Raw genomic sequence first — 11434 nt, 5'->3', positions numbered from 1 at the left:
ATCTTGTTCAGACCCCACCTGTCCAGGAAGGAGCCTTGTGGGAACCAACTCTTCAGGTCCAGATGGACAGGTGGCTTTCTACTTGAGCCCCTGGGGGAGGATGGTGGTGTCCCCTGGTGTTGGGACAGAAGGAAAGGGACAAAAGAGGCCCAGACAGAGACAGGGCCCTCTCTGACATAGTGAGGGGGCTGGGTGGGGCCTTTCCAGGCTGGTTCATCTGGCTGGAGGAGCATCCCCTTCCTGATGGTCACCCAAAGAGGAACCAGGGACTCCCCAGCAAGGCCTGAGGGTTGGATCTCTATTTCTCACATGCTACCACCATGCTCTGTGGTCGGGCAGGTGCGGGCTGCAGCGGCTGGGGCAGGGAGGTTTTCCTGAGCAGCATGGGAGGCCCAGCCAGTCTCTCCCCAGCCCCATCTCTCCCTCAGCCTCCCATGGCCTGCAGACTCCACCTCCTGCACGGTGAGCTTCAGCTGCAAGCTCCAGCTCGCCCCATCACCCAGCTGTCAGGGAGGCAGAGCACCCTGGGCATCAGCTGGCCAGAGGAGACCCTGAGATTCCTGGTTGTCGCCTGTTTGGGCAGATCTGACCTAGCTGCGGCCTCTCCCAGCTCCACCCTGGCCCTGGGTGGCCCCTCTCTCTTCCTGGGCTCTCCGAGTGGCTCTGGCTGCCACCCAGCACCCCCCTGCCAGCCCTCAGCTTCCTGCCAGGGTTCTGCCCCCAGGTCTCTCTGGACCGCTTTGCTGTCCTCACTGGTGTCCACGACACCTTCCAATTTAATATCCTCTGCAAATTTCATTAACGGACTGTTTACTCCCCTCTCTCAGGATCATTAATGAAGATGTTAGATAAGATGTGACCCAGCGCTCGCTCGGCGCCCTGCCCCCACTCCCGGACTCGCCTTCCAGCCCCCTCCCCCTGGACCCGCTTCCCCACCCAGGACCCTCGGGACCCACCCCCTCCTTCTTTCAGGACCCATGACAAGTGCTTAGGGCCAGATCTGTTTGAATTAATTTGGTAAGATTACTCGAGGCGCTGTATCAAATGCTTTGCTAAAAATCAAGATATATTACCCTGCCTGCGTTTCCCTCATCTACCAGTCTTGTAATTCTATCAAGAAAGCTATCAAGTTTGTCAGGCATGATTTGTTCTTTATAAATCCCCACGGTGCCGCGTGGGGCACCAGGGTTCCCGCGTTTTCTAAATGTTTAGAGATCCCTTCTTTGTGTTTGCTTCTTGATTAGAGCTGGAAGCCCCTGGGCTGGGAGCAGGGGGAAGGCTGTGTCCTTTGCAGGGATGGGGAGGGCGGCCCTGCCAGTCCCTTCTCTGGAGTCCGTGGTGTGGAGTTTTTAGGAGCGCTCTCTCAGTCCTGCAGGCCCCAGGTGTCCCAGGCTGGGCCCAGGGGAAGGCTGGTGTGTGGGGTCTCTGACGCTTCCTTCAAGGATTCTGCCAGGCAGAGGAAATGACAGAGTCCGCTGCCACTGCCGTTCTAACTGAGTGATTGCTGTGCCCGGTCACTTTGCTGAGAGCTTCTGCGCTCCATCTCCTGTAAGTCCTGGGAGCCGGGGTGGCCGGCTCAGGGGATCAGGGACTCCGGGTCTGGTGCCCGCTCCGTCTGCTGCACTCCTAGCCTTTCCCACACGGGGTCAGGAGAGCCGAGTGGGTGTTCTGGACGTCTCAGGAGGTGAGTGAGGACCTCAGAGTGGTGCCCCAGTTCCTGGGTTCTGTTCTCGCCTCTGGCCCGTCTGAGCTGTCACTTAACCCTCCTGTGCAGTCGCTGCAGCCAGAGGACCCGAGGCTTCAGGCTGTGAGGGTCCACGGAGGGGAGGTGTGACAGTCCCACCAGGTGCCAGGCTCTGGGATAACGGCTGCCAGTTTATATTACTATGGGTGTCCTCATTGATGTTGGCAGAGATGATCATCCTGCTGGCCTCGTGCCTGATGGGTAGAGCCTTGTCACCCAGGAAACAGAGGGGCTACAGGATGAGCATGCTGGCAGCCTGGTGCAGGCATGTCCTGGGGACCAGCCTGGGCTGGTGGCAGGGTCTGGACCGAGGGAGCAGGGAGCCAGTGCTCCAGTCCAGACTGCGTCGGGCTGCTGGTTATAAGACATGCGCTCGCGCCCTCTTGGCTGGGGAGCTGGGCATTCCTGGCCTCCTTGGCTGAGAGCCTTTGAACCTCCCTCTCCTGCCTGGCCAGAGTCTGAGGCCTGAGTGGGGAGCAGGGTGTGTCTGGGCGGCTGCTCCTCAGTGGCTGCGCCTGTGACCACGTTTGTTTGTGAGAATCTTGAGCTTCAGCTGGGCAGTGGTGGGATGGCACAGACCCATCCACGTGCCAGGGAAGGCCCACCAGCTGACACCCAGGGACATGGTCCTTGGAGATGGCAGCAGCTGTTGGGTGAGCTGGCTCTGGGTTGGGGGTGAATGCCCGGGTTGAGAGGGGCACCAGTGTGTCCTGGGGCCTTGGTGGTTCCCTTGGTCTTGGCTGTCCCTGCCCCTCCCCTCTGGCATCCCAGGGTTGGGTGACACTCTCGCTCTCAGGCAAGTCCTCGGGCTGAGGTGGAAGCAGGGCCCTGCTCCTGCGGGGACAGGCTCAGTCTCCTTCATTTACGGAGGCTGGCCGCTCCTCCTCTGGGGAGCTGGTCATGGCACCTGGCAGGCGGTGAGCAGCCCTCAGGGGGAGCCAGGCCTGGGGACATCTCTGGGTGTTGGCACCTGTAGCTCCCCTAGCCCCTAAAGCTCAGGTGGGTTCCAGTGTCCCAGCCTCCCCACCCCCAGCCCTCACCCCGCCGAGCCAGGTGAGCCTCCTGCAGGTGAGTGGACTCTGGGGATGCGGGACAGATGGCCCCTTCCCTGGCGGCCGGCAGCAGCTGGCTCTGGCTCCTGTGGATGTTTTCCCATCCCCGAGGCTGGGCGGCCGGGCAGGCCCGGTGTCCAGGGGGTGGGGCCTCGGTACTATTCCGACTCTGGCTGTGGCTGCTGGGTGGGTGGCAGTGGGGGGGACAGGAAACCAGGGCCTTTCCGCTGGCCCAGTGTTGGGGCAGAGCTCCGCCTACCACAGGCCGGCCTGGGACTGGGACTGGCCTCTGACTCATCCCTCCCCAGGAGCTGGGCACACACTGGGGCCTTGTCCTCGGGCTCAGAGGTCAGTCACTCTCCCCACTGCTCGGGAAGCCCAGGTGGCCTTGGGACCCTGGTGCCCAGCCGGCCCGTGGCGGAAGGGCAGGACAGTGAGGTGCCCTCGGTTCCCAGGGCCAGTGGGCAAGGTCTCTGCAGGCAGGACAGCCTGTCCCCAGCCACACACGCGGGGCTGCAGAGCACGCCCAGGCCGTGGTGCGTCTTTTACCCTCTGCTCTCACGATTCCGGGCCAGTACTGCCCGTCATGGGGCATCAGCCCCCAAGACTTCCCCTCACGGCTCCTGCTTCGAGACCCTGCGCCCAGCGTTGTGTGGGTCACAGCCCAGAGGTCTGGGAGATTCGCGGGGTTTGTCTCACATCAGGACAACCGAGTCCTGCAGAGGTTCCGGTCCTTGCTGAAGTCTAGCTAGAAAGCCACAGCAGCGAGACCCACACCCTGGCCCCACTCTCATGCAGGCTTGGGATGCCCAGGGGTGTCCCCAAGGACATCACCTGTGGACATGGGAGTGGCCTGCCCTGGAGACACAGAGCTCACAGCGCTCTGCTAATGGTGTAGAGTGGAAGACCCGCCGCTCTGTGGGCGAGCGTGCTGGGGACGGGTTGTGGGGTCCCAGGTAGGCCTGCTGAGGTCTGGACGCGGCAGCGAGTCTGCGTCACAGAGAAGGCCCCTCACACCAGCTGCAGCTGAGGTGGGCGTGGCCCCAGGGATCGGCACTGGAGGCCCAGTAGCCCCGGGTGACTCAGGCAACAGGGGCCGAGGCCGGGCTCCGTCAGATTCCCTCTAGAAGGTCATGCGGGCTGAAGTACATGTTGGCATAGTGCCCACATTGGAGGGTGCCCGAGGACTCAGTCCCATCAAACTTACCCTTGGGTTTTATTAGGTAGGTGATCTTGAGGCTGTGCCTCCTGGTGGTATATAGCTCTCTGGAGACCGACCCTGAGCAGAATCAGGCTGGATTCACATCAGTCGGGAATAGCCAGATGTTTCTTGACACATGCTTTAATCTTTATCTCACGGATCTAGCAAACATGTAAATGAAGCATTTCCCTTTTCCCATCAACTGCCAGGAAGCTCTGGCCCCTATATGTAGCCCACAAGTCAGTCCTTCCTTCCTTCCTTCCTTCCTTCCTTCCTTCCTTCCTTCCTTCCTTCCTTCCTTCCTTCCTTCCTTCCTTCCTTCCTTCCTTCCTCCTTCCCTTCCCTTCCCTTCCCTTCTTTCTTTTTTCTTTCTTGCAGTGCTAGGGATGGAACTTAGGGCCTCAAGTGCTCTACCACTGAGCTCCGTCCCCAGCTGCTGTCACGGCTCTTTGTATGCTGCCCTTATTCCGGGTTCTTTCAGACTTTCAACACCCTTGTTTTTCCCGTGCCTCATTTTGTCACCTCATTTTCCTCTGGGAGGAGAAAACCTTGCTGTTATCTATGGCGGAGCCGCACTGCTGGCTACTGCAGGCCTGGGATTGAGCGCTGCTCCTCCCTCCGGCTCCCCCTGCCTGGTTCCTGGCACCCCAGAGCCTCGGGAATCCCTCCACCCAGCTCCCGAGCCTGGGCAGAAGGGGGCGGGTAGCTTCTTTTCTCCCTGCCCCCCTTGGATTTGGTGACATGTTTTGGGGAGGAGCTGGGAAGGGTGTCATGTCCGAGGGACGCCTCAGCTGTCCCCACAGCCCTCGGGCCCCCTGGAGGTCCTGCTCTAACCCAGGAGACTCCAGCCACTGCTGTCCCTGGTCCCCTCCATCCCCCACCCCCAGAGGGAGAGCCCAATGCTAGGGACAGGTGGTGGCCTCAACCAGGTGCCTTGGAAAGGGGGAGGGGAGGACAACTGGCAGTACCCTGGGCAGGAGAGCAGGCTCCAGGAGGTGCCAGGGCTAGGTTTTAGTGCCCCCCCCCCCCGTCACCAGTCTCCTCTTCAGCTCTTGCATTGGGAGACTTCACTTTGTCCCCAAGGTTAATAAATTGAGCCAAAAGCTTGGTGTGAATGTGCCCCCTTCCATCGTCTGACTGTCCTTCCCTCTGGGGCACCTACAGTTCAGTGTTTGTGCCTATGTACAAGTGTCCCCCACCCAGCCCCCGAAGGTCCGAGCTGGTGGTGGGTCCTGCACCGTGTCTTCTGGCCAGAGCTTTCCTGACCCTACGCTGGGCGATGTCCTCACGTCACCTAAGCCCATCTGTGGGGCCTGCTGGCTACAGTGAGTTGAAGAGAAGACCCCAGGGCAGCGGCTGGCTCTGAGGAAGGAGCCAGGCCTCTGGGAAGGGCTAGCCCGGGGTCTGGGCTGCAGGAGGCCTGGGGAACTTCCAGTTGGGTGCAAAACTGTGGGTACAGATGTTTTTCCTGGGACGAGGGATTGCATTTTTAAGGGGCCAGTGGCCCAGGGAAGGTGAGGAGCAGTGCTTTGGTGCCCAGAGCGGGAAGGGAGGCTACAGCTCTGTCGAGGGCTCTGGTTCTCGGGGATGGCCACAGATCAGGCTGAGGGGGTGGGGACAGACGCAGCTCGGGGTTCTTCTGGAAGGTGACTGGACTTTTCCCCTGCTGACGGGCGATCCCTGTCTGCTGTGACGGTGGCCCTGCCTGTCCCTGGGAATGCAGTGTGGGGCCTTCTGAGCTGACAGAACCCCATGGTCAGAGCCAGGAGTCTCCGGTCACTGGGCTAATGGAAAAACCCAGGCACAGAGGGGCCAGGGGTGGGGTGGGGGCCAGGGAACCAAGGTCACTCAGCAGCCAGGGAAAGGCAGAGGCTGTGTGATGCTCCTGCGGGTGACATTGAGTTCAGTGTCCCTTCCCTGCGGGAGTGGTGGGGGATGAGGTAGCGCGGCCTGTCCAGGCTTGCCTCTGGGAGTGCATCTGAGGAAGAGGGGCTGCATCGGGCAGGGACATGCCTCGGTCACACCTCTCCGCATCCTGCAACATCACCTCCCCTGGTGGCACCCTCACATCAGGCTGCAGCCAGCCCCCAGGAAGGCAGGCCACAGCAGGGCCCCAGTTAAAAGTGCAGGGCTAGGAGACTGCACTTTGGCACTTGGCCACTAGAGGGCAGCAGGAAGGCCACTGCTGGACTCTGCCTAGTTCCTGGCAGGGAGGGGGTCCGAGAAGGAGGGTTGGTGCAGAGGTGGGTCTCACGGTCACTGTCAGCCCCTGTGGGCTGCAGGGTGATTCCCCAAGAAGCAGATGTTAGTGAGGACACTTTTAAGGGCTTTATTGGGTGTAACCCTACGCCAGGCACAGCACTAACTCATTGGTCCCACAACAGCCTTCTCATAAGTATCTCTATTTTGCAGGTGAGACAACAGAGGCACCGAGAGATTAAGGAATCTAGCCACATTCCCACAGCTGGTAAGTGCCTGAGCTGGGACATGGAGCTGGTCCCAGAACCCAGCTCCCAACCACGAACCATTAAATTTGAATGTCCAACACTGACTAAATTCTTTAAGTCGTTCAATTCTTCTGATTGGTTGGAAGGTGGTCACACCTTCTTTATAGATGGGGACACTGAGGCTCACGGACAGCTGGTGAATCGCCCACATGTCCATACCCACTGAGGGGCAGACCTAGGCTGACCTGGCTCCTGGCGAGCCCTGAGCTCCCGTTTAGCTTTGTGATGTGCATCCTCCCCTTCCACTGCCCCCCTGGGAATTTGGCTGACTTTGAAGTCTGAGCTTTCTCCTGGGCGTGGGAGTCACCCCCTCCCTTGCCTTAACAGAAAGAACAGATTCTGGGCTCCTCTGTCTAAGCTTTGACCAGCTGGAGCTGGAGGGAGCCCATGCCAGAGGCTGCTGGAGCCCAGGAAGGAGCCCCGAGCTCACAATGTGGCCCGGAGGACGAGAGCGTTGAGGGCTCTTTCAGTGGCCACTGCTCCCTTGGGAACCACAGGACCTGGCCCTGGGTCCTCTGGTTTCCAGGGCAGATGCCTCCAGCATACCAAGGAGGCTTGGCCAGCACTGGGCTGGCTCTGCCAGGCTGGCAGGGGAGCTGGGCACTTCCAGGAGGCCTGGCTTCCCCACCTTCCCATTCCCATGCCCTGGCTTTGCCCTCCCTGGGAGGCGGGGCATGGCCTGTGACTGGGACACTCCCCTCCGGTGCCCAGCACTGGCCTTCAGCTCTCTGGTGGGGTGTGGAGATGTGGGGCAAGATGGCGAGATGCTGCTCTTGGAAGACCATCTGGGATACGTTCTGTCTTTGGCACTGGAACCCTAAGTTTGCGGAAGAGTCTCAAAGGGGGTGAAGTATGGGGGGGCATCAGGGAGTGGATCCAGGGGGTGGACTTCAGAGCATGGCCTGCCCCTTCCGAGGTGTGAACTTGGGGAAGTTATTTCACCCTGAGGGGCCGCAGCTTCTTCTCTATAAAGTGGGTTGTGCTGGGGTCAGCCTGACCTGTGGGGAGAGTGCAGCTTGGGAGGACCGTCATGGATGCCCACAAGTGCTGGCCCTGCCTGGTGCTGTCTCCCCTGTCCTCCCTGGAACAGTGCCTGGCCGCCCTGGAGAGCTGGCAGATGTCTGTGGAACGGCTCTGCCGCTGAAGAGCGGGCCCTCAGTGACCCAGGACTCAGTGACCCAGCCACCCGCGCTCCTGCTGGTGCCCCTCCCTGCCTGTCGCATCGTGAAAGGCGCTCACATTTGTCTGGGGTTACTTGGGCTGAGGACTCCCGGGCCTGGCACCTCAGCGGGCCCACTGCCATCTCAGCCCAGGCTCTGCCCCCTCCAAGGCAACCTGCTGCTGTGGCTCCTCTTCTTTCTTGGGACACAAAGCTGGTGGTGAAGAGCCCAGAGCACTGGCCTAAGCCTGACCTGAGGGACTCAGGCCTCTGCTATTCCTTAATGGCTGCGGAGATGGCTTTTCCTTAGTTTTTGAGACTTAATTTCTCCAATGGGAACGAGGACCCTCCCCTCCCAGGGGGTTTGTGAGGAATCACACGGACCAGAAGGTGGATGTGCTTGGCAGCTCTGGGAAATGAGCATGCGCTTGCCCTGCTCCCAAAGGAGTCGCGCCCGAACAGCAGGGTGTGGCTGGGGGGATATTTGCACTTGAGTCCACCCGTCACTGTGAACAGATGAAGGACAGTCAGACAGTAATGGAAAGAATGTGCTCAGAGCCTCGGCAGTCAATCTGCTCCCCCTTCTAGTGCCCAGCCCCTCTCGTGCCAGTCCACAAGCGGGCTGGGGACATTAATCAAATGCGTGTTTGAAGGCCAAGTGTGTTTAAGCTGGAGGAACAGGAAGTCAAGCCTCCCAGGAGGGACATGGGGGGCTGCTGGGAGACCTCCGGATGTGAGCTCACACCTGTTCTGTGGGCTGACACTGCACCTGCCGGGGTACAGGGCCTCGTGCTTCACAGGTGCTCAATAGATGCTAACTGAAGGGATCCCCGGGTTTTGGTGTTTTCACTCGGACTTGGGTCAAAGTCTGGAACACCGCCTAGTCCAGTTCTGCTTTTGAGTTTCAGTAGCTGCTCCTCTCCTTGTGGCTGGAAGAACACCCCTTCCTGGCGTCCCTCGGAGCTGCCATTTGATGCAGAGGCCTGAGGTGAACCCCTGCTCGCATCCCTCCCTGCCAAATTCCGGGAACCAGTTGAATTTCAAAAGGTCAGACTTGTCTGTTGATTTCAAGCCCAGAACCAATCCGGGGTGTGCTGGGGCTGAGTCCGTGAGGCCCGAGGCTCACCAGCTCCCTGTCCCCCAGGGCCCTGGTGTGAGCAGAGGGTAGTGGGTGAGTGAGGTAGGTGAAGGGGTGGGGTGCCGGGGTCTGGACCCCAGGGATTAGATGGCACTGGTTGGCTAAGATCCTGGTATCAATGATAAATATAGGGGAAAAGCAAGGCCTTTATTGCCTGACTTGGGGCAGACTGTGGGACATAAGGCATAGGAGAGGGGGACACTGGGAGCCCAATCCCATCCTCAGAATGCCTGCCCTCTCTCTTTCTGTAGTCCGCTGGCCACAGGACTGGTGCGCAGGCTTGGACTTCTGACCACAGCCAGCTAAGCCTGGGAACACGGGCAGCCGCGGACTGCCCAGCCTGGAGCAGCTGTCTTTGGTAAGTGTTCGGCTCTCCCTCACTGGCTCCAGAAGCCCCAGCACTCTCTCTGGGGCTGGGAGCTGAGCTGGCCTCCCTGGGGGCACCTGCAAGATGCTTGGGGCAGCCTGGGTCCTTTCTGCTTCCCGTGGCTCCTTCCAGTTCCCCTTCTGTGAACAGAGAGACTAAGGGGCTAAGGGTAGAGGCTCTCGGTGACCAGCTTGGAGGAGCCAGGCCTGTCTCCTCGGGCTAAGATCTTCTGGGCAGTCCACTCTGGTAGCGAGGATCACCTGGGCCCATGGCCACCCACGAGCAGACCCCAGATCCTGGAGAGGGCTGTTTCTCAGTAGCTCTGGGACCCCTCCCTCTATTTCAGGCCAGTTGACTCGAGGGCATTTAGGAGCCCAGAAATCCACATCTCGAGATAGCTGGGCACCTGCGTCCACAGTTGAAGGGACGTGGGCACAGCTGTCCACCACACCTGTCTCCCCTAGCGTGGACAAGCTACTGGAGAGCACAGCACAGAGAAAGGACGTCCACCTGGGGGAGTGGGCAGCAGCTCATTGGGCTGGGGAAGCATGTTGGTGGCCAGGCAATGCCAGCAGGGTGTCAGGAGTGGCAGCGTGTGGCCTGAGGCCCCCCTAAGTGTAGGGGCTGGGAAGAGAAAGGCTCTTTTGCACAGTTGAGCCCCTTCAAGGAGCTCAGAGTTCAAGGTAGGAGGCTTCTGCAGCCATCTATGGGTTGGATCTTGGGCTTCAGGTTGGGTAGATCCCTGAAGGTCCCACGGGTCCCTCACAGAATGACAAAGCCTAGCTGCTTGGGCCATAGGTCTGAGGATGGGTGTGCGTGAGAGAGGGAGGGGGGGAGAGGGAGATGGATGTCCCTGGGCCCCCTGGAGGCCTCTGGCTATGGGAGGTACCTGACCAGGCCGTCTTTGCTCCCAGACCTCGACCCTCGGAGAAGCAGCCCCATGAAGGTGGCCAGCCATGCAATGTTCCTGGAAGGCCGTCCTCCTCCTCGCGCTGGCCTCCATAGCCATCCAGTACACCGCCATCCGCACCTTCACCGCCAAGTCCTTCCACACCTGCCCCGGGCTGGCCGAGGCCGGGCTGGCCGAGCGGCTGTGCGAGGAGGGTCCCACCTTCACCTATAACCTCTCCCGAAAGACCCACATCCTCATCCTGGCCACCACGCGCAGCGGCTCGTCCTTCGTGGGCCAGCTCTTCAACCAGCATCTGGACGTCTTCTACCTGTTCGAGCCCCTCTACCACGTGCAGAACACGCTCATCCCGCGCTTCACCCAGGGCAAGAGCCCCGCAGACCGGAGGGTCATGCTGGGTGCCAGCCGGGACCTCCTGAGGAGCCTCTACGACTGCGACCTCTACTTCCTGGAGAACTACATCAAGCCGCCCCCTGTCAACCACACCACCGACAGGATCTTCCGCCGCGGGGCCAGCAGGGTCCTCTGCTCCCGTCCCGTGTGTGACCCTCCGGGGGCTCCCGACCTGGTCCTGGAAGAGGGGGACTGCGTGCGCAAGTGCGGCCTGCTGAACCTGACCGTGGCCGCAGAGGCCTGTCGCGAGCGCAGCCACGTGGCCATCAAGACGGTGCGCGTGCCCGAGGTGAACGACCTGCGGGCTCTGGTGGAAGACCCCCGGTTGAACCTCAAGGTCATCCAGCTGGTCCGGGACCCTCGGGGGATTCTAGCGTCACGGAGCGAGACCTTCCGCGACACGTACCGGCTGTGGCGGCTCTGGTACGGCACGGGCAGGAAGCCCTACAACCTGGATGTCACGCAGCTGACCACCGTGTGCGAGGACTTCTCCAATTCCGTGTCCACCGGCCTCATGCGGCCCTCCTGGCTCAAGGGCAAGTACATGCTGGTGCGCTACGAGGACCTGGCCAGGAACCCCATGAAGAAGACCGAGGAGATCTACGGGTTCCTGGGGATCCCCCTGGACGGCCACGTGGCCCGCTGGATCCAGAACAACACGCGGGGCGACCCCACCTTGGGCAAGCACAAATACGGCACCGTGCGAAACTCGGCGGCCACCGCCGAGAAGTGGCGCTTCCGCCTCTCGTATGACATTGTGGCCTTCGCCCAGAACGCCTGTCAGCACGTGCTGGCCCAGTTGGGCTACAAGAAGGCCGCCTCGGAGGAGGAGCTCAAGAACCCCGCCATCAGCCTGGTGGAGGAGCGGGACTTCCGCCCCTTCTCGTGACACGGCGTGACACGGCGGGGCACGGGCGCCGGGTTTGATAAAGGGACCATTTTTTAACTGTTGCCTTATTCCCC

General features: G+C 60.8%; 1 protein-coding gene across 5 annotated transcripts in view; it reads left to right on the top strand.

Annotated features, from left to right (window-relative positions):
• The first annotated feature begins 1264 nt into the window (after positions 1–1264).
• The window catches only part of Chst1 (carbohydrate sulfotransferase 1), an 11613-nt gene continuing 1443 nt past the window's right edge, over positions 1265–11434 (top strand). The window contains exons 1-5 of one of the 5 annotated variants that reach the window (XM_048788650.1): positions 1265–1548; positions 6410–6464; positions 8566–8710; positions 9053–9159; positions 10083–11434. In XM_048788650.1, coding sequence (XP_048644607.1) covers positions 10125–11360 — 1236 coding nt within the window. In that variant the 5' untranslated portion in view covers positions 1265–1548; positions 6410–6464; positions 8566–8710; positions 9053–9159; positions 10083–10124 and the 3' untranslated portion in view covers positions 11361–11434. Of the gene's footprint in view, positions 1549–2785; positions 2798–4583; positions 5323–6409; positions 6465–8565; positions 8711–9052; positions 9160–10082 lie in introns of those variants that run through there. The other 4 variants (XM_015476655.2, XM_048788653.1, XM_048788651.1 and 1 more) reach the window with 4 other exon arrangements.

This window comes from Marmota marmota, unplaced genomic scaffold (genome assembly GCF_001458135.2).
Source record: "Marmota marmota marmota unplaced genomic scaffold, marMar, whole genome shotgun sequence".
NCBI classification, from domain to species: domain Eukaryota; kingdom Metazoa; phylum Chordata; class Mammalia; order Rodentia; family Sciuridae; genus Marmota; species Marmota marmota.
Note: the sequence above shows the minus strand (reverse complement) of the source record. Positions and strands in the feature narration are given on the sequence as shown.